This window comes from Tiliqua scincoides, chromosome 13 (genome assembly GCF_035046505.1).
Source record: "Tiliqua scincoides isolate rTilSci1 chromosome 13, rTilSci1.hap2, whole genome shotgun sequence".
NCBI classification, from domain to species: Eukaryota; Metazoa; Chordata; class Lepidosauria; order Squamata; family Scincidae; genus Tiliqua; species Tiliqua scincoides.
In genome coordinates this window covers 1,356,240-1,383,475 of record NC_089833.1, presented here as the reverse complement: position 1 = coordinate 1,383,475, position 27,236 = coordinate 1,356,240, and the positions used below count along the sequence as shown (strand labels likewise).

General features: G+C 50.2%; 1 protein-coding gene and 1 pseudogene across 1 annotated transcript in view; one reads left to right on the top strand and one right to left on the bottom strand.

The window, feature by feature from the left end:
- CASKIN1 (CASK interacting protein 1) overlaps window positions 1–27,236 on the bottom strand; it is a 119,531-nt gene that overhangs the window by 44,519 nt on the left and 47,776 nt on the right. Inside the window, exon 2 of the mRNA XM_066609427.1 lies at window positions 2,410–2,461. Coding sequence (XP_066465524.1) covers window positions 2,410–2,461 — 52 coding nt within the window. The remainder of the gene's footprint in view (window positions 1–2,409; window positions 2,462–27,236) is intronic.
- LOC136633934 (5S ribosomal RNA) lies at window positions 25,993–26,111 on the top strand (annotated as a pseudogene).

The following is a 27,236-nucleotide window of genomic DNA, read 5'->3' as shown; positions in this document are numbered from 1 at the left end:
CCCATCTTCTCATCTGTCTGCGACACCTGTCGCAAACCCCCTTCTCTATGTTTCTAATAATCTAATCCCCCACTACAAGAAGCCCCCTCCCGCTGAGGAGTATCCTGAGTGCGTTCAGATACGGGCCCATCCCCTGGAGAAGGGATCCCTCCTAGGGGATTGTTTCCTTCCTCTCCAGGATGACGTCCTCCAGCCCCGAGTCTTCCCACCCGGGCAGCTGAGGAGCTGCACGCCTGAGGTTGGGACGAAGCCTGATCGTCCCCAGAAGTCTCCCCACGGTCCTTCTCTGCCTGCCTCTGCTTCTCCAGAGGCTTCAAGGGAGCGGATGCGTTCCCTGAGACCCTGGAGCTCCTTGCACCAAGGACATACCCATGACTTATGCCCCAGAGGCAAATAGTCATACATGTGACACTCGATGCAGAACACTGGATAGCCCCCACCCTGCTGCTGGCTGTCTGACTGCATAGCTTTTTTGTTGTTTTTATTTAGGGGTGCTTAAAAAACCCTACACTGGTTAGCAGCCCTCTTCTCAAGGGAAGAGAAGGGCGGTGTCTGGGGCCCTGGCCTCCTTGCCCTGCTGCTGAACTCGCCCAGATGCTAAACTCGCGGTGCCTTACCTGGCAGTTAGCTCCCAGAGGCACTTGGGGTCCCAGAGGCCATGCACTCCTGCAGAGAGCGCTGCAGGCAGAGCTGTTTGTGCATGAAAAAAAATGAGAATCCTACAGCCAAGATGATCAAACAGGAAGCTGCCTCCTTCAACCGAGTCAGCCCTTGGCCCACCTGTTTGCACAAACTGGCAGCAGTTTTGCAGGGACTCAGGCAGTGAGGCACCTTGCTCAGCCCTACCTGGTGAGGCTGCCCAAGACGCTGCAGCATACAGAACAGCTGCTCTGACATGGACATAAGAGATGGAGACTTTAATTCCTGCTCAGTCTAGCCCACCGGTTCTCAACTCATGGTCCACGGACCACATGCGGTCCTGCTAGAGTAGACCCTGAGAAATGGGCCGCAAGGTCTCAGGATTAAAAAAGGACCACCTCTGATAACTTCCAGCATGCCCCAAGCGAGTGCTCCCCCCAGACCACAAGAGAGGGCAAAGAACTGACCACCAACAGTTGCAGCTGGCAACAAAAGCACAAATCTTGCCTTTAATAAATCTAATACACCACTAATAAATCTTCTCTAATTATTACAAATGTAATTGTATTTTTGTGTGTGCAGGGGGTGGGGTGGGGGTGTTGCAAGGAGTCCACAATGATTCCAATTTTTTGCTTCAGTGGTATACAGACTGTTAAAGATTGGGAACTTCTGCTCTAGCCCAGCCTAGTTCACAAAGGCCCAAATCCTAACCAACTTTCCTGCACTGGCATAGCTGCCCCAATGGGACGAGTGCTGCATCCTGCAGTTGGGGGGCACTCATGGAAGCCTCCTCAAAATAAGGGAATGTTTGTTTCTTTACCTTGGAGCTGCATTGCCCTTATGTCGGTGCAGGAAAGTGGATTAGGACTGTGCACAAAGTTGTTCTGACAATAAGGGGTGGGGATGGACAGTAGTTGGCAACCTTCAGTCTCGAAAGACTATGGTATCGCGCTCTGAAAGGTGGTTCTGGAACAGCGTCTAGTGTGGCTGAAAAGGCCGATTCGGGAGTGACAATCCCTTCCACAACGGGAGCAAGTGCAGTCTGTCCCTGGCCTGTCTCCCTGGCTATGGGCCTTCCTTCTTTGCTTCTTAGCCTCAGACTGTTGGCCAAGTGTCTCTTCAAACTGGGAAAGGCCATGCTGCACAGCCTGCCTCCAACAGTGCTATGTATATACATGCACTGATAAAAAATGAACGAATAACAGCTGGCAGGATAGGGCTGTGATTTAATTCCCGAAGCTTCTTGATCATTCATTCACACTCTTTTTCCTCAAGGTTTCTTTGATGTCTTCGCTGCACCTTTTAGAAGTGTTTTTCGTTCTCTTGAAGACGAAGGCAATACAAGCCATTAAAACTCGTATTCTCCAATCCGGTTGGTTGCTCTCCATTTGTTTGGGGGTGCATTACCCCACCAAAAGCTTCTTGGAGGGGGATGAATACAAATGTAATAAAAACTACATTTGTATTCTGTAACAAAAATTACGTTTGTCTTCGTTGATAATAAATGTAAAGGCTCGATCCACAGTACTCATACATGGAAGAGCACCAGGAGTCTCAAAACAGCTCTGTCTTCCCCTTCTGAGATGTGCATATGCGCAGGGCATGCAAGGGGGCATTGGCAAGGAAGTGGAAAACCTGTTCAGCCCTCTTATATCCCACACAAGGACCACAGTAAGGGTTTTTTCATGGCACATCAGGCGACATTTTGGGTTACACCCCGGAAGGACCCTACCCCACCCCAGTGCACATACTTCCCCGTCACACACTCACCCGTCAGTGTCTTGGAAATTAACGTTTACTCTCTTGGTTGATCCCAGGAGCTCTGTGGGGGGGAGAGGGGGGGGGAGAGAAAGGAGAGGATTAGAGGTGTAGCAGATACAGTTTGAGATCCCTCCCAAACTTTTTTTAAGATTCTTTTCCATCAAGGTTGTAAAATGGGATTCAAAAACCCCACACATTTGGCACTTGGAAATGAAAACTGGAAGAGCACACGTCCCTCTTTGAAACCAGATCTGTCCAAATGTGCCCTGGGAGACACCTGGGAGAATCATGAAAGTTCCCACCACCATCACCAAAGGTGCTATCTGGTCATGAAGGAGGGTTTCCAGATGCTGCCCACATTCAGCACCTTGGCAAGGTTTGGCCATTAGAACAGACAAAAGAAAATATTTCTTCACCCAGCGTGTCATTCCTCTGTGGATGTCCTTGCCACAGGATGTGGTGATGGTGTCTGGCCTAGATGCCTTGAAAAGGGGATTGGACAGATTTCTGAAGGAAAGGTCCATCAGAGGTTACAAGCCATGATGGGTATGTGCGAATTCGTTTCTAGAAGCAGGGCTATCTCTGAACGTCAGGTGCAGTGGAGTGGCAACAGGATGCAGGGATCTTGTGGGCTTGTGTGCTCCCTGAAGCATCTGCTGGGCCACTGTGAGATGCAGGAAGCTGGGCTACCTGGGTTCATTAGCCTGATCCAGCGGGGTCTTCTGATGTTCTTAAGATGAGGAATGCTGATCAACAGTGATCCTGCCTTGGGGAGGGGGTGGGAGGAAATTTCACAAGCACCCCTGTCTGAGAGGGAAATGAGAGAGCCTTGGGCATCCACCTTCGGGGAGGGAAAAATTTTGAATACAGCCAGAGAAAGAGAACTGCTTTTGAGCCTTTGGAGATGGCTGACAAGCATATTGGGGGTGTGTGTGTGTGTGACAACATCAACACACAAACTCTTATTTCTTTCATCACCTGCTCCCCAATACTGCTTCCAGGCTCCACAGTAAAGGCAAACACTGGCCAACAAAGGGCAAACTCAAATGTCGCTAGTAACCTTTAAGTTCTCTAGAGCTCTTCCGCAGGCAAAATAGCATGTTGGGTGTGTGTGTGTGTGAGAGAGAGAGACAAAACTGGATGATAGGAAAAAACAAGCCCCCAAAATCTGCAGTCTGCAGAAATGAAGTCCTGGAAATGTTGGGCAGCCGGGGGCCAAAATGGCTTTCAAGTTGTAGTGACCACGATGCTTGGACAAAGAAGCCCTACTGGCTCTTTCCCGTTTTTACAGTGTTTATTTTTTTTGATGTAAAAATGTGCAGCCTTTTGGGGGGTTTTGTAATACCCGTGTCTAACATATAGTTGAAGCAGGTGGGATGCAAGGGGACAGATCAAGAATGCATGGACTGCCGTTCTCTTCAAGGCTGACTAGCCCTTTTGATCTGTCCATTTGCATCCCACCTTCTCTACCTGTAGGGATATTACAAAAACTCCCACAAGGCCCCCCACATGGGTCCTTGGTATTTGTTTCCAGATCCCCTGTGGATACCAATTTCTGCAGATAGATCGAATCCACAGGGAGGGCCTCAAGGACCTCCCAGACACGTGTCTTCTGGACCAATCCGGGGGTTCTTGAGGCCTTCCAGCCAGGGGCTCAGCAGCCATGTTGAATGAAATGCAGGAATGCCAAACCTACGGAGAAGGAGGGCAAGCTGTATCCCTTCTGCACAATGAAACCAATCCAGTCAAGCAACTCCCAAAATGTCCAACACCGTGGAGACATGCAACATATGGCGCATTAGCACCAACTCTGTGGTAGGGCAGTCTTCCTCCTATCCACCCGGCATTCCTGCTTGCAGGCCCAATCCAAAACAAACTTCCAGCGGTGATACAGAAATGCCAGCAGGGCTTGCACTGGGTCCTGCATCGGGGGGGGGGGGGACAGTCACAGAGGCCTCCCCAAAGTAAGGGAACGTTTGTCCCCTTACCTCAGGGTTGCATAGCGGCTGCATCAAAGCTGGAAAGTGGAATAGGATTGAGCCCTGAATCTCCTCTGCTCCAAGCAGAGGAACCTCTGCATTCAATGTCTGGGGGCAACAGGATGGAAGCTTCCAGGTGAGCAGTGCACAGAGCGGGGGGGGAGGAGCCCCAACAGCCCCAGGCCTGCAGGCTGGCTGGAGAGTGACGGCCAAGTCAGAAAAAGGCTCCCGGCAAGCGCCACGGTAGCGGCAAAAGGAACAGCAGTTGGGGGAGAGGGATGCTGTTGACAAGGGAGCATCTTCCTGGCATCGGAAACTCCCTGTGCATCTGGGTGGTCGCTATGGCAACCCCAGGTTTGCCTTGCAGGGAAAACAGCTGCGAATCCGCCTTGGAGACGTGCCGCGTGCAGGGACGGGCCTTTGCGTATCTCTGAGGAACGAGAGCCGCCGCTTGGAGCCACTCCAAGTGGGGCAGAGCTTCAGAAAAGAGAGGTCCAAAGGACCAGGGGCCTGAACCATGTGCCCGCTGATGATGGCTGGCAAGCAGCCATGGGGGGGAAGGGCGAAGGGATAACACACATACCCTTCTTGCTTTGGCCACTCAGTGCTGCTTCCACTCCCTTACCTGGCAGCGCACCAACCCTTGCTCCTCCCACTCCCGGGTTCGAAGAGGAAAAGGGGGTCAGAGAAGAAGAGAAGGAAGGGTTAGAACAGTGGAGATGCTCTAGCCACCACTCTCCTCTCCTCCCCAGATCTGCTCCATAATCACCCTCCTTTTCAGATCCAGGGCATGGAAGGGTGCAGTGCCATGGAGGTGCAGTGAGCTGACATAGAGAGGACATAGCCTTGGGTGTCGGAAGGACAGCTGGTGGCTGTCACCTGCTGCCACCCACTCCTGGCTGTCAGACAGGCAGCAGCTGCAGGAGGGTGGGGCTGGGCCCATTGAAGGGATTCCCCTGGGGAGGACAGAGAGGAGGAGGTGAGAGGACTGGGAGGACTAGGAGGCAAGAGGTGAGGCTCACTGGGCGGGGGAACCTGGCCCTGCAGGGAGGAGTCTGGACAGAGGCTGAGGCGGGGGGGGGGGGAGAGGAGAATCTGCAGACCAACCCTGGCTGGGTCCACCCAGCAGAGGGGCAGAAGCAGTCTGGCGAAGCACACCGACAGGGCCGGCTTTAAGGCAATTGGACCAATTGCACTCAATGGGGCCCTGTGCCTAAGGGCCCCCCCCCCCGGGTCATCCACTCTAGTCTGGTAAAATGCACAAAACTCCACGTTGCAATGGACATTTTCTTTTTCTTTTTTCCTAAACAAAAGATAAAATTAATATTTTTAACTAAATCATCTCACTGTCACTAAAACTAGTACTTTGGTAATGATTTGCTTTTCAAAGGTAATCTGCACAATTTGTTGGTTTCCCTCCAGGCTTGCCTGCCTGCAATTTTCTATTAAAATGTGCTTCGATCCATTTGGTCCACTAACTCACGTGCACTTTTTAAGCGCAGATTTTGATTGCTCTCCATGCCACCCTAGAGAACTGAGCTTGCAAACCTGCAGGCAGCAGAGGGCATAAGATATCTTGGGGGACCCTACCCTGGGCTGCATGTCCAAATGAGAGGAAGGGGTGATGTTAATCAGAGGACAAACCTCCCTTACACTGTCAGGCCTGCCGTAAACATAGGGGGGTTTTGGGGTGCTCAGGGTTCTTGGTTTTCAAACTTTAAAGCCCTCGAGGCCCCTCTGCTCAGTAGTACTGCCACCACCCTGTATGTGCCAGTGCCTCTGTCCAGGGACACTGAGACCCTCTAGACTTAATTCTATCCCCTCCAGGCACTGAGCTCTTTCTCCAATTAAAGCTTCAGTCCTCAAGTTACTAGACCTCAATGAGCACTTGGTAGCTTGCTGAATAGCAAGGCAGGATTCTGAACCTCTGACCCCAACAGACAATGAAACAACTTAGTAAAAGATATTTTAGTTTATTAAGTACATAAGGTTACATAAGGCAGCAAATGCTAGAGGCATAAACATCTAGGAAACATATCAGCAATAAAATAATAAAGCTAGCTGGCTATCTCTATTAATCCCTATCTCTCACCTGGGTCAGTTATTCTTGTAGATCTCTTAGCTCCAGGGCTACCTATGAGGCCAGGTGCCCATGATGGACAATGGAGCTCACACGCATGTGGAATGTTGCACCCAAAACTCTGTTCAAGAAGGACGCCCCCCACACACACCCCCGGGCACTCATTATTATACTTCTTATGCTAATATTACTGAGGTGACTTCATACTTATTTAGACTGTCCAATCAGAACCCTTGCTGAACAGAACCTTCTCCAAGTTGGCCTGGTTGCTAACCCCTCCTAGTTCTTACCCCTCCCAACTGGAGATCCACAGCTGCACTCCATCACCCTTGATCAGGTGCCTCTCTGTCTGCTAAGGTGCTAAACATTCCAATGAGTTGTAATTCTTGTTATCTGTCCTTTCTGGCCAGCAAAGCAGAGACAACAATTCTTTTGTTTATTTACTCACATTCCTGCACCTGGGAACTGCTAGCAACTTCTCAGTTACACTATCTTAGTTTGGTTCAGGCCTCACATGCTAACCTAGGCCTAACGTGTACTTATTCATGACAAGGCCTAATAAGGCGGCTGCGGTGTGCACCATGTTGGTGAGTTTCACCAGCCCCCAGAGGTGGAGAGGACAGAACAGAGAGAGGTGGTTGTGCCCCACCAATCTGCAGCCCGAAGCAAATGCCTCAATCAGCTTCACAGATAGGTCGGCTCTGCCAACAGCCTTCCAGGCAAGGCATGGGCCCCCCAAAGGTTTACCCAGGCATGAGCCCCCCAAATCCAGGCCTCTCTCTGGTCAGGGCCTTGGGGACATTCCCTCCTGGAATGTGCCTGCAAAAAACTATCAAGGCTTTTAGTGCAAGCCGTCTTCTCCACCAGGAAGCGTGTGCGCAATCAAATTTCACGTTTGCCATTTCCCCAGGCCCGGGAGGAGAAATAAAGCCCTGCTAACAGGGTTAAGAGCAGACAACGGTCATCCGTCATGCCGACAAGGAAGCGCAGACAGGGGACTGCGGCTGGGTAGTCAAGAAGTCGTGCAGAAGGGGAGACTGGGGGGGGGAACCCAAAGCGGCATAAACTGGCCAAGGCAGATGGAAAGAGGGCACAGAAGGACCCTCTGAATAATTTGCTTTTATTCTTATCAGCTTCCTGGCAAAACATTCCATTATTTGACGGGAGACAGACTGTGCCAAGCAAAGCAGCAGAGCAGAGAGAACTGACTCGTCAAGGAGGGCAAGCAGGGGAGGGGAGAGAGAGAGCAGTGGTTAGAGTTTGGAATGGCACAGGTGATGGTGGAACCGAGACATGCACGGGGCAGGTGGGCAACTTAACCCAAGGCACACAGAGCAGCTCAGTGCACAGGTCAGCTTTGTCATCTTGCCAGGCGGCAGGGAGAATTTGATCGCTTGCCTGCTTCACTCTGGATTTATGCAGCCTCTGCTCCTCCCACTAACCAACGCTCAGCACTCTTCTCCCCTCTGCCTTTCCTCTTCCTTTTCCAGTCCAGGGAGTGGGAGCAGGAGGAGGAGGAGCAGAAGTGAAAAGGTGAACATGGAAGAGCACTCCCACCACCACCAATCTGCTGCCTGATGCAACAGCAGCAGTTGGCCTCACGGTTGGGCCAACCTTGATCTGAACCAAGATGTTACCCACAGCAAGACTCACACAGGGTCAGTGTCCCTGGAGATTAAGGACCTGAGAGCCCCTCCGAAGGAGAGGAGCACATCAGGGAGAAGCCACAGCATCAGTGGTATAGCTAGAGGGGATGCAAACAGTAGGTTTTGCTGGGAGCATCACTGCAGTGTGCAAGGGGCCCCTTCCGCTCCCGTTTGGCTTCTCCCACCTGGAATGAATAGCTCTCATTACATTCTACATTTTAAAAAGCAAGTTGCTAGCTCTCTTGGTGACAAAAATAGGTGCTCTGTGGTGAAGGGTGCTCACCGAACAGGACTGACTTCCAGTGCTCGAGGGGGAGGCTCCCACATTCCTCCATCTCAAGACCAGCAAATGTGGCATGTGTCGTGCACAGCATGCAAAAATGCCCACTGTGCATGCATTTATGTAGGGTGCAGAACCCAGTTTCTTTCCTTTCTGAATGCTGAGGCTGCGCATGGCTCTGTGGAAAAGCCCGGCCTGCTCTATGACACAGAACTCACTGGTGCGGGGCACCAAAGGTCGTCTGAGGTCCCACAACACACACATAGAAGCTGCTCTGGAGCACATTGGAGCATGATCTCCCAAGATGCACCAGTCTGCCTTTCAGCAGCAGAGAAGCCTTATCTGATCTTATTGCTTCGCTCCTTGGCAGGATGACATTAAGAGAGGCAGGGGTGGGAAGAGGAGGCGGGGGGTGGGGTGGCCGGCTGAGAGAGGCGAGGACCTCTCCCAAGTGTCCTCTTCGCCTCAACCTGCTGGTGTAAACAAATACTGATTATTTCTTCATGGGGGGGGGCTGTGTCACAGAACCAAATTCCTGCTACTGGGCAAAGCTGTAAATAAATAAGAAACTGTGCAGTTGTGTGTTTGTCATCTTTTCTTTTAAATCATTGTATGTAACACACATTTCTTCCAGAACTTTATCATCCCTGGTTTGATCAGCCCTTTCGCCTTCATTGGGGAGGGGGGGACGACAACAAGGCCAAGGGACAGGCACATGCTTTTAATGCAATATTGCAGGGGTGGGCCAACCCACAGCTTGTGAGCCACCCTCGTCTAAATCTTAGACATCTAATGCGCAGCTCTCAGAAATATCTTGGCTGTGCTCCTTTTTGCAGCACAATTAATATAAAAGGTAAATAAGAAATTTTCAAGTTTTTTAATTATTTACTGAGCAGCAACGGAGAGCCCACTGGATTAAAATGTGCGTTTAATGTTCATGGTGAGTAAATACATTTAAGAATTTAAATGCTTCTTAAATATTGCAGCTCTCAAACATATGAAGTTTATCGTGTGTGGCTCTTACATTAAGCAAATTTGTCCATCCCTGCAAAATTGGTTAGAAGAGCTGATTCACAGGTTGAGTGGTGTAGGAGCTGGGTTCAAAACCTGCTCCTATGAATATATGAAGCTGCTTTCTGCTGAGTCAGGCCTTTGGTTTATCTAGCCCAGCAGTGCTGAATGGAAAGGCAGTGGCAATCTAGGGTTTCAGGGACTGGTCTTTCTTCAGCCTTGCTTGGGACTGACTGGATGGGGTGGGGGGTGGGGGCTTCAGCATTCAAAAGTCAGAGTTCTGCTGCAGTCAGGGCCCCCTTCCATGCTATTCCACAGCTGTCTGAGCTCAATGTCTTCAGACCTGCAACATGTCAAGTGATAAGGAACAGAAGAGACTGCCTCTGAGAACATGCAGAGTGCACTTCCCTTGATACTGAATTATCACAGGTGGGGTCAGGCTTGGGAAAGTCTTGGGTTCCCACTGGGGCCTATCTCCAAAAACTCTCACTTTGGAATCTCAGCATTGGCCTTCAGTGAGCCACCTTCCCCCCCCCCCCCAAAAAAAAAAGCCCAGAGAGATTAACACTGGCCTACATGGATGGGCAGTTGCAAAGATGGACAAGATTAAGGGCCGCTCAAGATTACCAAAATAAGAAAAGGATTTTAATCTTGGCAGGGAAGCATTGCTAGCCTGAGCCAGCATAAACGGCATCAGGGTCTGAGAGGGGTACAGTTCACACATCGATGTTGAGCACGGCTGTTCTGGGGAGGGGGTGAGAATGCAGTGACTTCCCATATGATCTCCGCTCAAGGCTGGCTGGTTCATGAGGCCCCCTGAGACCACTGCCTCAGGCAGCAACCTCACCAGTCCCTCTCCTCCACACTTCCTCTTCCACGCAGCAGCTTGGCCATACCTGGCATGCCTTTGGTGCCAGGAATTCTGGGACAGCCCTGATTCTTCCCCCCACTTTCTAACGTGGCCACAAGAGCACCAAAGTCCAGTAACAGAGCCCTCCCACGCATAAACTCAACCGCATAAAAATCACAACCATAAATATCACTTGATGTGGTATTCCAGCACTGGGGAGTCTCTCACACACACTGCTCTCCAAGCCCTTCCCTCCAAGATGGGGCCTGGTGTGATTCTAGCCTATTTGTGAGAGAGGTTCAAGATCAAGAGCAAGAAACATGATCCAGGTTCTCCACTGAATTTCACAGGGGAGCAAGAAATCGCATCCAAGTCTTCCTGTTCCAGTGTGCAGGGTACACACAAAGCTATGATTTGGGGCCATCGAACCAAACAGAACTGCGATATGTGCAGGGCAGAGAAGATAAGAGCCCTCTTTCACCCAAACACAGAAGAATAATGGAATTTGCCACTGCAAGTCCTAGCGATGGCCACCGACAGAGATGACTTGAGAAAGAAAATGTCGGAACGATTCCTAGAGGAGCCTGTCATGGCTGTGCGGAGCCTCCACACTCAGGGGAAGTCTATCTCAGAATATCAGCTGCCAGAGACAAGTAGCAAGAAAGACCACCACATCCCTGCCTGGTTGGGGGCTTCCTAGGGGTGCCCAGGTAGCCCCAGTGGACTGATGCCTTGGTCTGATTCAGGAAGGCTCTGCTGCCATTGGCTCTTGCTCTCTGACCCGGGTCACTGAGAGGGTGAGTGCTTGCATGATAAGTGTACTGCATGCATAAAAAGAACCACCACCCTCTTCCCTCTCCTTGCGTTTCGACTACAACAAGGCAGCAATGAACTAATCCAGACCAAGAACTGCCTCGAATTTTCAGTTACAGCCAAGCCCAACAAAACCACTCAGCTTAACTTTCCACCCTTCTTTGGCTGTGCTCTCAATCAGGAGCAAACAGGAGGACGGCGGGTTCTCAACTCTTGCAAAGACAGGCTGGTGATTAATTAGAGATTCTGGGTGCCCATTAAATGCAGATTGAATGTTAACTTCCAAGCTGTTGGCAGCAAAGCTGAGAGTGCCCCCTCTGCATACCAACGGGCGAGGGGACCTTCAGGGGAGAGAGTCTGTGATGGGGTGCATGCAGAGAAAGTACAAAGCACCAAACGCCAAATGGGTCCTCATCAACATCTGGGGCTGAGAAATAGGGGGATGCGTGCTGCTGACGGACTGAGGTGGGCCATCAATGACCTGAAGTTGCACTCTTGAAGCAGGCACCATGGCTGGCACCAGCGGGGGCCCCCCAAAAGAGCAATGCTCTCTGCTAGCAGGAATGTGCCAAGAGGCAGCAGGTTGGTACCACCACCACCCCAGCACCACTCCCTGGGCTGAAAAAGCAACAGGGGGACAGATTAGAAGATGAAATGTGAAAGGGAGTGGAGGGCTAGAGTGCCCAGCCTTCCATTTTCCTCTCCTCTGCACTTCCTCTTCCTTTGTCAAGTGGGAGGGACCAGGAAAGGGGGGGGCAATTGGCATGTAGACACCAGGAAGTTGTGGGCTGGTGCTGCCTGCTAGCACATACATAGGATTCATGTTCTTCCACGCGCACTGACAGGAGGGCATCTTGGGTGCACTCCGCACATTCTTCAAGGAATTCTCATGTCTTGCTCTGTCCTCCCATCTCCACACCCCGCTGAAGGGAGATACTGAAGCTTCGTGGGTGGAACACTTCCCAACTTCAGTCCCTGATAGCCTCTCCCTGTAGGGCTGGGAAAGATGCTTGTGGCCCTGGGGAGCTGCTACCAGTCAAGGTAGGCAGCAGTGCCCATGTCAGACCAGGAGCCTGACTGTGAAGGCAACACTTCAAGTCATGCCAGTATGTTCCAATCACCCAAGGAGCCCTGGACCCAACACCCGGAACCTCAAGGGAAGAGCCACCAGAGGCCTGCCAGCTTCGCCAGTGCTCCAGCTGGTTGGTAGTTGAGATCCGCAGGGATCCAAAGTTATGCTCCAGGGATCACAAGCAGTAGTGACACTATTGCCCTTCCAAAGGTGGGTGACAAAGGAAGCGGAGTTGAGGCCTGGAAATAGTGTAAAGCAGGGGTGACAACTAAGACAAGGAAGGGCTCATTTTTCCCCTTTGGGAACACTGCAAGAGATTCCATTGGTGGCAAACAAGCAGGAAAAGACCCTCAGACCACGTCGCTTTTTAACCTGTATTGCACACACCAGGGCACTTTCGCTACTCCGCACCAGGGTGCAAGGGGTGTTCAGGCCTGATGCCAGAGCACACAGGAACAGGGGCATCACTGGGCGGGTGCGGACTGCACCCAGTGACACCCTCAAAGGGGAGGCAACACCACTACTGGCCGAAATTTTGGAAACCTTTTGAAAAATCGGTATTTATTATACCAACAAGTTATATATCATTGGATGGGTAATGCAAAATGCAATGAAACAAGCCACATTGAAATATCTGCCTTCTATCAGAAGTTATGGCCAATTACTATTAATTAACCAGAAAAAGAAAACAGCTGCCTTATGTTACAAAAAGGGGATTTCTGTAACTCAAAACTGACCAATGAGACTGATTGCTCTGAGATCCAATGAGGTGCCATGATGACACAGCAGGGAATTAATGAAATGTTAGTTTAAGTCACCTCTCATTTCCATGGATTAGAGATAATAATCAAACTCTTATTCAGTTGTGCAAGTGTCATAGGTTTGTTGTGGGTTACTGATTTTTTGGGAGACCTGTAATGTGATACATTAAAATAAAGTAAATGCGGGTGACACCAACCCTAGCGATTCCCTGCATTGAGGCTGTAAGTATGATCCTGTAATTCAGGGGCCTCTATACTTTTCGGATGAAGGGCCGCATCAAATATTTGGCACAGTGTCGAGGGCCGGGGAAAAAAATTAAATATTAAATTTAAATACATTCGAGATGGAACTGAGATGAATGAATGGGCTCAAACATCCAGGATTTCTCCAAGCACCAACACAGCCCAAGAAATAAAGCACACACTTAAATGGACCCCCATTCCCCCATCCCACAAGCACAACTCTGGTTGTGTCTGGTCAACTGGGCCACAGGCTCTCTGGGGATCAGAGGCTGGCCGCGAGTGGGATAGAGGCTCTCCACGGGCCACATCTGGCCCCCAGGACTGGGGTTTGGAGACCCTTGCTGTAATTTATTATGTACAGTCTGGTGCGGGAGGAGGTCCCCCATGGGAGTGATGTAATGAGCTCTCGCAGCAGGTGACGCAGACCCTAGTGATGCCTTTGCACAGCAACACATTCTGCCGACCTCTGATTCACCCAGGGCAGCAAGCTCTCCTTTGAGGTACACTGATCTATCTCCAGGATTGCCAGCAGAAAGGGGCCTCATCCTGCAGCAGCTACACGAGATCCTTTCCCTGGCAGTGTCTGGATTCTCATTCAAGAGGACAGCAGCAAACTCCACAAAGAGGCCTGTGGTCCCTTATTTATTCCTTCCATACAGGCACTCTTTGCAGTGAGCCAAGACAGAGGTGGATGCACCTTAGACTGGGAGAGGAAGGGGTCAAGGCTGCCCTCCCAGCTCCAGGTCAGGCCTTGCATGTGCCCTCTGCTTCCTGGCCAGCGTCCATTCCATTGTCCACAAGGAGGGTGTAACCAGCCCTCATGTTTTTGGAAACCCTCCACCTCTCTGCTATGTGCAGGCCAGGCACAATCTGAAAAACAGGCCTCTGTGCACAAGTCAGAGGCACGTGGAATTATGCATTGCCAGCCCTGGAGGTCTGATGAGTAGACCTGGCGCGGAGACGGAGCAAGCCAGGAACATCCGGAGCCCCCCTTGCGCCACGTCCCCGTCACGCCTTATCCGCTCTTAATCTAACACGGCAATGTCTGATGAACATTAATGCCTGCAAAAAAAGGGGGGGAAGAACCACGAACAGTGTTCAAAGGCAAAAACGAACCACTGATGAGCAAGTAATAGATTATTATGCAGCAGATTTAATTCCCTATGAGCAGCTACTAATTACCCACCATTTAAACCCCAAAGTGGCTTTTTAAAAACCAAATCAGAGATGTCAGCTCCCTGGAGAGACGTCCCCTCCGCCCAGCCCGTTCTTTGTTTCCAAAGTGGCACTGCCATCGGGCAATGCCACCTTGGATGGCACAAGGCGGTGGGTTCATTTGGGGCTCACACAGCTTGGTTTGTGCAGCAAGGCAGGCTGGCAGGGGAACATCACGTGGTGCACAGCAGTTAACTTGTGAACCAGCATTAAGTGAACGGGGAGAGAATGCCCACTGGCTTTCTTCATATATTGCATGTTTTAAATCCCCATTTGTTGCTTGGGGCAGCACATGTGGTTCACCTGCTGACCTTTTTCACACTCACAACAACCCTTTAAAGTAGGCTAGGTTGAATAGGGCAAGCTTAACCACTTCATGACCAGTACGAGTCTTAGAACGTGGGTCTTCCTGATCCTAGTGCGATGCCAACCAGAAACAGTGGCCCTTGAGGAGCAGGCTGGACACTAGCAGTAGCAGGCTGCCCAGAGGAGAAAAGCATCCCTGCTGAAACCTTAACCCAGAGGGCAGCCAAGGCCCAGTGTTTACCCAACGATGCACCAGCCTCTTCTCCTCCCACTGAAGGACAGGAAGAGGAGAGTTGTGGCCTAGAATGCCTCCTCTGCACTTCCTTTTCTGGTCTCTTTCTCTTTCACACCAAGGAGCCCCCAGACCTCTGAGTACCTGAGGACGAGCCAATTTTTGCTCCTTCTTACTAGGAGTGTGTGTGCCCACCCAACCCCTTTAATGTTCCTCGAGGAAGGGAACAGAGAGGAGGAGAAAATGAGGGTGTGATGAGAGTGGCAGGCCACAGATGCTCTCATCTGGCACTCTCTTCTCCTCCCCACTTCCTCTTCTGCTTCTTTCTCTTTTAGGCCAAAACACTTAACATGTTGCACATACAAGCAGATGACCTGCTACAAACATGTCTGCACCAGCAACTTGCATGAACCTGCTCAAAAAGGGCAACATCAGTTTCTCACCACTACCCCTTTTGTCTCTTTGGTCCCCCCAAACTTCCCAACACAAATTTTAATGCCCCCCCAAACTACCACCACAACTAGGCACAACAAAAAGCATATCATTCCCCCACTTGCCCCACCTCCACTATCTCCCCTATGTCAAATTATAGAATGTAAGCTCCTCCAGGCAGGGACCCATCCTCTCTTGCTTTGTAGAACACCATATCAGCCCAAGGAATAAAGACTTTTTGGCTTCAGGTCAGAGGACATCAACAGACTACAAAGTAAATTAAGGCAGCACACATCAGTCATGTGTAATTGGGGGGTATCAAAATAGGGGGTGTCCCAAATGGGTCACTTCTTCCATCTGCGTAGTGTTGGAAACATGATGGAGAGACCAAGGGCCCTACTTCTGACATCTGCCAGCCCGAATGAGCTTCCAAAGATAGATCAGAAAAGGATCAATTTATTAAATAAAAGAATCAGGAAGATTAAAACACCCTGAATATCTAGCAGTGTGTGTGTTGTTTTTTTCTGTTGGAGTTTTCAGAAATTGGAGGCTCTGCCAGAAAAGACTCTGGGTGCGGACAGGGCCCCTATTTTGCAAAACGCACAAACACACAGAAACAGCGTAGAATTAGATCTTGCGGCACACAACACAATGACAAGGCCGAACAGAGCAGTCATGCCCTGCATCACGCACAAGATATTATTAGATTTAACACTTTTTAGAATGAGAATCTGTCAGGACCCACCAGAAGTGATGTCATGACCGGAAGTGACATCATCAAGCAGGAACATTTTTAACAATCCTAGGCTGAAATCCTACTCACACTTACCCAGGAGTAAGTCCCATTTACTATCATTGTTAAAAGCATATACTGAAATGAACGGGGACCCACCTGAAATTGGCTCGCAACCCAGCTAGTGGGTCCCGACCCACAGTTTGAGAAACAATTAATCAGTTAGAAGTGCCTAGGAGTAAAACATGGTTCTGAAGCAAACAGCATCCTCTCTCTCCAGTTTTTCAAGAGGATGTGCAGAAGGGGTGCGCGTGGGTGTGTGGTGTGCAAGCCGTGTCAAGCATCATCTCAGACGAGACATCTCCTCCGACGCGAGAGAGAAATGGAAAAGGAACGTCTCTTTTGACGCTCTTTGCCATCTGCACTTTCGACTATATTAAAAAGATTATACAGTGTAGCTATTTTTTATGAAACCTGCTGCCTGAATAATCTGGGCATCTTTGGAGTCAGTCAAAAGTTTGAAAACCAGTGCATTTAACCCAGTGACATAGCCAGAGGGGGTGCAAAGCGCTAAGTTCTGCAGGCACCTGAATGCGCTGTGCAAGCAGCTCCTCCCCCTCCCCTTTGGAGCCCTTCCAGGCGGTGGGAGTAAAACAGAGGCAGAACACCTTAGTTCTGCTCCCACCACCAGGAATGGCTCGAATATGGAAGGGCCGCTCACACGGCACCTGCAAAACTTAGTGCTTTGCACCCATTCTAGCTACGCCACTGCATCTAACCAACTGTGTCTAGTCATGCGCAAAATGCTAAGAGACCCGTCAAAGTGTAGGGGGGCTGCCCCACGCCTAGTCAGACCACTGACCACTCTATTGCAGGACAAAGGACCTAGCTCTGGACACCACACCTCAAGAAGGATATATTTCAGAGCTGGAAAAGGTGCAAAAGAGGGCAAGCAAAGGGATCAGGGACACCTTCCTTAAGGTTACAGTGTTTGGAGGCTTCTAGGCTGGAAAACAGGTGATTGCAGGAGGCATGACAAGGAACACGACTGCGACTTCTAACATTAAGCATGGTGAAGAGAGGGACAATTTTTCTCCCTCCAGCACAATATCAGAGGCAGGGATCATTCAGTGAAACTGTTTGGGGGGGGGGGGGGAAGAGAATGGACAAAATGAGACCCATCACACACAGTGCATGATCAGGCTGTGGAACTCTTTGCCACAAGAAGTGGGGATGTCCTCAAGCTTGGATGGCTTAACAAGGGATCTCGGGCAAGATGGTGGAGGACCAGAAGTCTACCACTGGCCACATGTCATGATGGCTACGCGCTGCCTGCAGTGGCAGTCTGCATCTGAATCCCAGTTTTGGGGGAGAAGTGATGGGAGAAGGGGATGCCAAAGGGAGGGGAGTACACCAGGTGTGCAGAGAGTCAGCAGCCTCATGCCTCAGCAAGAGAGATGCCTGCAGAAGGGTCCAGCAGGTTCATTCTGTGGCATCTCCAAGGATCTCAGGAATTCACTGGGCTGGAAAAAGGCCACAGGTTCCCCTACACATGTGGCACAAGAAAGAGGGTGGTTCCCCTGTGCTCCTGCTTCTGCGCATGCACAGGACTGTTCCTAAGCTGACTTTGAAGCATTGTTCACACAGCAGTTCAGTGCCCCTGAAAACCCAGAAGAAGAAGGAGCGGCAGAAAGAGACACAAAAGGCAGGAGCAGAAAGGATAAAAGCATCATTCCTTCCTTTTGCGCGCTCCCTCTGTAAGCATTGCCCTCCGGAGGAGTTCATGCGAGCACATGCAACACACACACACACACACACACACACACACACACACACGTGGGGACAGAGGAGACAACCATCTGCCGCTGACAGAGACGGCAAACAAGACTTCTGCTGTGGGCCAACAGTAGCCAGGATTCAAGCCCAGGCACTTCAGGAGGGGCCTTTCCTGTCTCGCCAATGGAGGGCGGCAGCTCTGCCCTGGGAGCAAGGCAGGCTTCTTCCGGGGGAGGGCGCCAGGGGTTGCGCATCTCCCATGAGGCATGTGCAAAGGAGCTTCCCTGGGGGGGATCAGGGCCCTTGGATCAACTCACTTGTCCACCTCCACTACGCTGCCCTTTCTGGGCACCCAAAACGTGCGGCTGCAGCTCGACTCAGCAGGCAGACCAACCTTGCATGGAATTATTTATGCATTCGTCTGTCTATTTGGGATATTTTTAGCCCGCTCTCCAGGCGCACGGGCTCCCAGCGTTGCCAGTGCAGAGGTAAAACAAGAAAATGATAATCAATCCTGGGAAGACAAAATACTTGGGGGAAAGAAAGCAGCGGGAGGGAGGGGGAAAAGACAGTTGAACACAGGTAACTCCAGAAATTTAAATGGATTCTGTGAATTTTTTAAAAACAATGCACTGAAAAGGCCCCGGGAAACAGGGAAAAAATGTCCCAGGCCTGGTTAGCCTCCCTGAGGATGGCATTCCAAAGCTGAGGGGCCAGAACCGAGAAGATCCTGCCTGCAGGTCACCACCCAAGCAGAAGAACTGAGGCAAGGCCTCCAAGGAAGACTTTGGGGATGAGACAGGACACAAGCGACGGCTCTCCTAGACTTGGCTGTTACAGGCAAGGTTGGTTCTTAGGGTGGTGGAGAAGCTGCCTGGTCATAGCAGTCTCCCCAAGCCTAACCAGGAAAAGGTGCTACCATTTTCCCCAGTGGGAAAGCCACCTGCAGCAGGTTCGGGCCACTTCCCTGGAGGAGATGCTGGGCACGCATCTCCTGTGACCCACTTGGCAGCCTCAGAGGCACCTGTGCAAAGGAGGACTCAGAGCCTCCTTGAATACCCCTTGCACCCTTCTTATAGGCTGGTGCTGCAAATGACCCCTAAGAAAGTACAGAAGGAGAGGGGGATATTTTATTCATGCATGCATGCGCCCTTTCTTGTCTCTCAAAGGGCTCACATCGATGCTTAATTCAAAACACTGAGAGACAGCACCATCAGGAGAGCTCCATCCATGACAAGATCCTATGGTTGCCTCCCCACACTCTTGTCCTTCAGGGAACCTCTGAGCATAGGCAGAGTGCACTCCCCTAACCACTGACTAATCACAGCTGGCTGTGCCCTACACTCATGAAAAGGGGGCAGCAGGTCAACAAGTGCCACTTTTGTACTAACCTCAGCTGCAGTTGTGAGAAGAAGACTGTACTTTGTACATGCCCCCGAAACAGATGCTTTCTGCAGCTTGGTCACCATGTCAGCAAAAACAGAGCTGCGGCACAGGCACATAATTTGTGCACACACCAACACAGGCTCTCGTTCTTGTTGTTACAGGTCATTCCATTGAGCTTCCTTCCGAGTCAGGAAGTTTCACACCCCAGCTCTCCGCAAGTCAAACATTGCCTCACTTGGCAAGCTCCTAGCCTCTTCAGCAAGACTGTAGCCTCTTAGCTGAAACAGTGGGATAATCAGTGCTGGCCTACTTACAGGGTCGTTGTGATGCCTACCGAGAGACACTTGCGCAAAGTGCTTTATTATGAGTGTTGCCCCACAGCTCCAGTGCCCGACAGTCATCATATGTCTGTGTGAGTGTGTTGTTTTGCTTTTTCTTACAAAAGTGAGTACGTTCATGAAGGAAATTGAAGGAAAAGGGAGGGACCGTCTGGGTGACAGAAAACACTGAGAATTGGCAGCCAAACCAGGCGCCAGAAATAGCTGCTCTCCCTTCTGTTCAGGCTGCTGCGAGAGAGCCGGGAAGTGCCCTGGGGCCCCGGCGGCAGAGGCTGCTACGGCGGGAACAATAATTGCAGCTTCCACCTGCACTTTCCCAAGACACAACAGAAGCAGGTTGTGTGAGAGGCAAGGGCAGGCCGGCAGCAGATCTCCTGGGAATGCAGGGGCAGGGCTGCCCCACAAGGAGGAAGCCATCCAGAGTGGATTCCTGGCCCGCCTCCTGGCTGTTCCATTCTGGACCGATTCCTTTGGAAACGATGGAAGGCTCCGTGTGAGCATTCCTGGCACTGTGCTTCATTGCAGAGGGGCAAGGAAGAGTCTCAAAGACTTGAGTAAAACAGAGCAGAGAACAGAAGTGACCAATGTTCTGTTAGCCAGTGGAACTCACTCCCACAGCAGACTGCACCCTCTGCAGTGAAGCACATGAAGTTCCAGGGGTGAACAAAATATTTAACGTAAGAACATAAGTCTTGGGATAAATGCTGCTGCCAGAACATTAAGCGACCCATTGCCTCCCAGAGCACCCAAAAATGTAAAAAGAGCCCCACTGGATCAGGCCAAAGGCCCATCCAGGTTCCTGTATCTCACAATGGGCCCACCAGATGCCTCGGGGAGAACACAAGACAACAAGAGATCAGCATCCTGTTGACACTCCCTTGCACCCGGCACTCTGAGGTAGCCTAATTCTAGAACCAGGAGGTTGGACATACCCATCCATGGCTTGAAACTTGTAATCAATCTGTCCACTCCCGTTTTCAAGGCATCTAGGTCAGGTGCCACCATCACATCCTATGGCAAGGAGTTCCACAGATTATGATGTGCTGGGTTAAGAAATATTTTCGTTTGCCTGTTCTAACTCTCCCGTCACTCGCCTCCTTCTGGAACGGCAAGGGGGATGGATCAGAAGCTCTCCTAGAACTCCTTGGCTTCTTCTGCCCACCTCCCCCCTGCTTGCTTTCGCTTCAGCTCAGGCTTGGAAAGCAGAAGCTGGATTTTTTCTCCCTCCTTTTTTGCAAAGATTGAAAAAGAAAAGGAGAAAGGCAGAATCCCTTCTTTGGTTTTCTAAAGGCCCATTAAAGATTATTTTGCTGCTTAAGGGACAGGCTCTCCCCTCCCCTCCCCTCGCCTGACAAATCTGTTCTGCAGTGAGTAGAATTTACTGCCTGAGGAACATTAAGCAGCAGCGAGTGCTGATCTATTGATATGATGCATGTCTTAGAAGACTATTTTACAGCTCAGGGAGAGATACCAAATGCCCAGGAACACAGACTGGCGGATCTTGGGTTGAGAAAGGGCTGGAAGTCGAGATGTCTTGGGAATCCCCTCCAACTGGTAGGCCACACTTCCAGATTTCTGGCTGCTATTTTCTAGGAAAATGAATTGATGTAGCATTGCCTTTGCAAAGAGGAAAAGGAGAGACAGGCCCCCGCCCTTCGGGGCGTACAATCTATACAGAGCAGTGGTTCTCATGCATTTAGCACCGGGACCCACTTTTTAGAATGAGAATCTGTCAGGACCTCTCCAGACTGAGAGCAAAGTCCAAAGTCCAGCTGAAATGTCTGCGTGACTTCCTCTTTGCCAACGATGCAGCTGTCACTACCCACTCTGCCAAAGATCTCCAGCAGCTCATGGATCGTTTTAGCAAGGCCTGCCAAGATTTTGGACTGACAATCAGCCTGAAGAAAACACAGGTCATGGTTCAGGATGTGGACTCACCTCCCTGCATTACAATCTCTGCACATGAACTGGAGGTTGTCCATGACTTTGTGTACCTTGGCTCAACGATCTCCGACACTCTTTCTCTCGATACCGAGCTAAACAAACGCATCGGTAAAGCAGCTACCACGTTTTCCAGACTCACAAAGAGAGTCTGGTCCAACAAGAAGCTGACGGAACATACCAAGATCCAGGTCTACAGAGCTTGCGTCCTGAGTACACTTCTGTACTGCAGCGAGTCATGGACTCTTCGCTCACAACAGGAGAGGAAACTGAGCGCTTTCCACATGCGCTGCCTCCAACGCATTCTCAGCATCACCTGGCAGGACAAAGTTCCAAACAACACAGTCCTGGAACGTGCTGGAATCCCTAGCATGTATGCACTGCTGAAACAGAGACGCCTGCGTTGGCTCGGTCATGTCGTGAGAATGGATGATGGCCGGATCCCAAAGGATCTCCTCTATGGAGAACTCGTGCAAGGAAAGCGCCCTAGAGGTAGACCACAGCTGCGATACAAGGACATCTGCAAGAGGGATCTGAAGGCCTTAGGAGTGGACCTCAACAAGTGGGAAACCCTGGCCTCTGAGCGGCCCGCTTGGAGCCAGGCTGTGCAGCATGGCCTTTCCCAGTTTGAAGAGACACTTTGCCAACAGTCTGAGGCAAAGAGGCAAAGAAGGAAGGCCCACAGCCAGGGAGACAGACCAGGGACAGATTGCACTTGCTCCCGTTGTGGAAGGGATTGTCACTCCCGAATCGGCCTTTTCAGCCACACTAGACGCTGTTCCAGAACCACCTTTCAGAGCACGATACCATAGTCTTTCGAGACTGAAGGTTGCCAACACTGTCAGGACCCACCAGAAGCGATGTCATGACCAGGAATGACATCAACAAGCAGAAAATTTTTTAACAATCCTAGGCTGCAATCCTACCCACACTTATCCAGGAGTAAGTCCCATTGACTATCATGGTTAAAAAAACACATAGTAGCTTGTTAAAAGTACAGGTCTGTAACATTTCCCTAAATGCAGTCACATAACTTGGTAGCATCTAGTCTAATATATTCAAAATAAAATACTGAAATGAATGGGAACCCACCTGAAATTGGCTCACGACTCAGCTAGTGGGTCCCGACCCACAGTTTGAGAAACACTGATACAGAGCTTTGGAGATGAACTTTCTTTTTCTCCTCTTTCTCTTTCAGTCCAGGCTCTGGGAGGAGGAGAGGGAGGAGCAGTGAAGATGAGTGGGCAGGCTAAGGCAGGCACCACCTTCACTCTGTCGCCTGAGGCAAGTGCCTCAGTTGGCCTTATAGGTGGGCCGGCACTGTGGACATAGGAAAGGCCGTGTTGAGGAAGTGTTCTGGGAAGGAGTTGTAGGCACAAGGAGAAGATGAGCAGAAGGGCTTAGGGCAGGGGTGTCCAAAGTTTTTGGCAGGAGGGCCACATCATCTCCCTGACACTGTGTCGGGGGCCAGGGAAAAAAAGAATTAATTTACATTTCAAATTTGAATAAATTTACATACATTTACATAAATGAATATATTAAAGATATATGAAGATATATATGAATATATTAAAGATATATAATATATTAAAGATATATTAAACTTATATGAAGGAATGAAGGTCTTGTGATAGCTCAAAGCCTATAAAAGTCCTTGCACAAAGCAAGGCTGGCCTTTCCTTTGCTGCCGCTGCTGCATCAGAGACGTGAAACAGCAAGCAGTGGAGGGAGCCCTCATCCCACAGTTCTCACAAGAGGTCAAACAGGTGCCCTCACGCTGAGATCAGTTGCGTCGGGCCAGAGTGGGCTCCAACAAATCTCCGGAGGGCCAGAGGCTCACTGAAGACTGGGGGCTCCCTGAGGGCCACATTGAGAGGCCTCGAGGGCCGCAAGTGGCCCCAGGGCCAGAGTTTGGGCACCCCTGGGTTAGGGTACCAGGGACCATAGGATGTCTGGAAGTGGCAGAACAGGAGCAGCAAAGGTCAAAGTGGCCTGTTCAGTTCATAGCTTGTGCTCAGTGCACTCTCAAGGTCTGCTTTTAATCTGTGTAACTCCTTGCCGCAGGATGTGGGGATGGCACCTGGCCTTCAAAATGGGATAGGCCAGACTGATGGAGGAAAGGTTCAGCACCGGTGACAAGCCATGGGTAGGTACATGCAACCTCCTGGTTCTAGAAGTAGGCTACCTCAGAATACCAGGTGCAAGAGAGTGGCACCAGGATGCAGGTGCCTTGTGTGCTCCCTGAGGCTTCTGGTGGGCCCACTGTGCAATACAGGAAGCTGGACTAGAAGGGCCTTGGCCTGATCCAGCAGGACTCTTCTTATGTTCTTATGACCTCAAAAGCTGTACTATCAAAGGTTACATGCCATGATGGGTATACACAATCTCTTGGTTTTAGAAGCAGGCTGCTTCAGAATGCCAGATGCAAGGGAGGGTACCGGGATGCAAGTCTCTTGTGGTCTTGTGTGCTCTCTGAGGCATCTGGTGGGCCACTGTGAGATGCAGGAAGCTGGACTAGGTGGACCCAGATGGCCTGATTCAGCAGGGCTCTTCTGATGTTCTTGGATTCTTAAGGTGTAGGAGGGGCCTTGCTACAATGCTGACACTGACCACAAAGCAACTTGGGTTTCCCTAAATCCGTGTTTGCATCACAATGGCCAGAGAGGCCTTCTGAGTTGCCTCTCATAGCTTCTCTTTTTTGGAAGACTACAAGCCCCCCCCCCCCCCAATTATGGCTAAAACCAGAGGGGACAGGCAGGGAAGGAGGGCTGTGGGTTTCATTTATAATCCCCTTTTGTTCCTGCTCCCCATGATCCAGGTTAGTTCCTTCAGGCAGGTTGCTTAAATGACTCTGCAATGCTCGGGCATGCCACTGTTCCAGTCCTGGCATGGTCTGATGCAAGACTTCTGAAATTACGTTTGCAGATGTCAACCAAGTGGGCAGCACAACATGCCACTTCCCCCTCCCGTGGCAGGTGTGGCCAACCAGAGCATTCCCCCTGCCCCAGGAAATGTGCCTGTGGCCAATGCCATTATTAGCACTCCCCCTGCCACCTCCAGCTCTGGGGATAGAAGCCAACAGTGCAGGTGCCAAGCACTTGTGTCACAAAAGCAGTGATATTGATTGGCACATGAGATTCAGGGTAGGCAGGGCTGCTGGATCCATGAGGAGGTCAAACAAGGACAACCAGGGAGGGGTGATAAGAGGGAAGAGAAAGGGAGAACTCCTGTGCAGGAGGGGTCTTCATTCACCTCTGGGCTGGAGACAGGCTGCAGCTCTTCCTTGAAGGTGCAAATAGCGCACGCACATACCCCTTTTCACAATCACTCCTGGTGAGCCACTTGTGCTGTAGCTTCTCCCTTGCACCTGGCATTCTAAAGTAGCCTACTTCTACTCAGGAGGTTGCATATACTCCTCATGGTTTGTACCTGTTGTGAACTTTTCCTCCCTAAATCTGTCCAGTTCCTTATTAAACCATTTATGTCAGATACCAACACCACATACTGAGGCAAGGAGTTCCACAGATTAATTACATGGTGGGTAAAGAAATAATTTCTTATTATTTCACACAGTGGCATAGCTAATGGGGTGCAGGGGTTAGCAGTTGCACCGGGCATCAAGCTTTAGGAGGGCAACAAGCTGAGCTTGACACTAGTGACCAAAATTGTGAAAATCTTGGTATGTATGAATAATACCATCATGTTACATATCATTGAAAAGGTAATTTAATGCAAAATGCAATGAAACAAATGGCACTGGAATATCCATTTTCTATCAAAAGTTATGGCCAATTAACCAGAAAATGAAAACACAACTGCCTTGTGGAACAAAAAGTGGATTTGCTTAACTTCAAACTGAACTATGAAACTGTTTGTTCTAAGTACCAATCAGAGGTTATTATGATTCAACATGGAACCAATAACTTCTTATTTATTTACGTAATTAAATTTGATTTTGTCATGCAGGAGGGGCTACAAAATCTTCTTTGACAGATAGTTGCAGATAGATGCCTTAGCTATGCCACTAACTGGGGGGAGGCAGCAGAGCAAATGGGTGGTGAGCTGCTGTGGGGAGGAGGTGGGTTCCTCCCGATTTTCACTTTTCAAAAAGCCTGGGTGTGTGTGATGTCACTTCCGGTTGTGACATCACTTCCGGGGCAACATTTTGAGCTTGGCACTGGGCTACATGATCATTAGCTACACCACTGATTTCACACCATTTCCCTCTCTCTTAAAAACTGTTGTCTATCAGCAACATAACCAGCAACATTGAGGGAGCCATGCTTGTCTTGGTTGCATCTTGGTACCATCATGGGGTCATTCACACCTCCCAAACGTGGGTGAGATGCGTCTTCCCCAGCCAGATCCTCTGTCCATCTAGCTCAGCATGGACCTGAGACCCCGGAATGTTGCGATGCTGGCTGCTGGTAGTAGAGCTACAAGTTCAGGATCGACAGGAAGGCTGCACTAGCTGTTCCTTGGTGAATTCCGAGGTATGTTCGTAAGTACTGTTACCCTGCACATGCCCGATCTCGTCTGATCTCGGAAGCTAAGCAGGGTCAGGCCTGGTTAGTACTTGGATGGGAGACTGCCTGGGAATACTGGGTGCTGTAGGCTTATACCATAGTCTTTCGAGACTGAAGGTTGCCAACCAATCCTAAGTACATAAAGGCTGCAGGACTCTTGTCTGACCATCAAGGCAAAGGAAGAAGAAGCAGGGAAACAGAGTATGCCAGAAACAGAGGCATCACTAGGGCAGTGGCGTAGCTAGCGAGGGGTGGGGGGGCAGGCTGCCCCAGGTATCAGCCTTGGGGGGGGTGTGACACCACAAATTACCCAACATTGCTAACATTGCAGAGGTTACGAGTAACCCCATCATGCTATTTACCATTGGATGAGGAATTTCCAGCTGAATGCAATGCAAAACACCAGAGAAAATTATCTCCTTTCCATCAAAAGTTATAGCCAAAAAACAGGAAACCAAAAAATGCATGGAGCCCTATGGAAAGTGAAACAGAGCCATATTGCATGTTTACTTGCGAGTAGGCAAATGTGCCTTAGTCCATCAGAAAGAGCAGGCTGAGAGGAATCCAACAACACCAGATTGGTTCCTATCCAATGAAAGCTGCCCCCCAAAAACACCCAAGAAGGAAGTCCCTCCCTCCAAGCAGGCGAATGCATTGAGCCCTATGGAAAGTGAAAGTAAGCCACATGGTTGCTTTTACTCATGAGTAAGCAAACGTGCCTTGGTTGCTGGTCAAGTCAGGCAAAGGGGAATGCAAGGCTGGCTGCATGGTCCCAATCTGATGAAAGTGGAGCTCAACAACTGCTCCAGAAGGCAGCACCCCCCCCCCCAAGAATAAAACAGAAGCTTCAGTTGGTAAGGTGGGTACTGGGGAGGGCTGAAAATCTCACTGATATTTTTTGGGGGGAGGGGAGTGTTATTGCAGGCAGGCTACAGAGAAAATTCACTTGGTGAAACAGGGCTGGCTTCCCCTTACTTATCTGTTTTTCTTTAATTTATTTATAATTATTTTATTTTGCTTGATGATGTCACTTCCAGCCATGACATCACTTCTGGTGGGTCCTGGACAGATTGTCATTCTAAAAAGTGGGTCCCAATGTTAAAAGTTTGAGAACCACTGCTTTAACTCAAAACAAGCCAATGAGACATCTTGGGGGGGGGGTGACACCCTAGTGACCAAAATTCTGGAAATCGTGGCTTTTAGGAATAATACCATC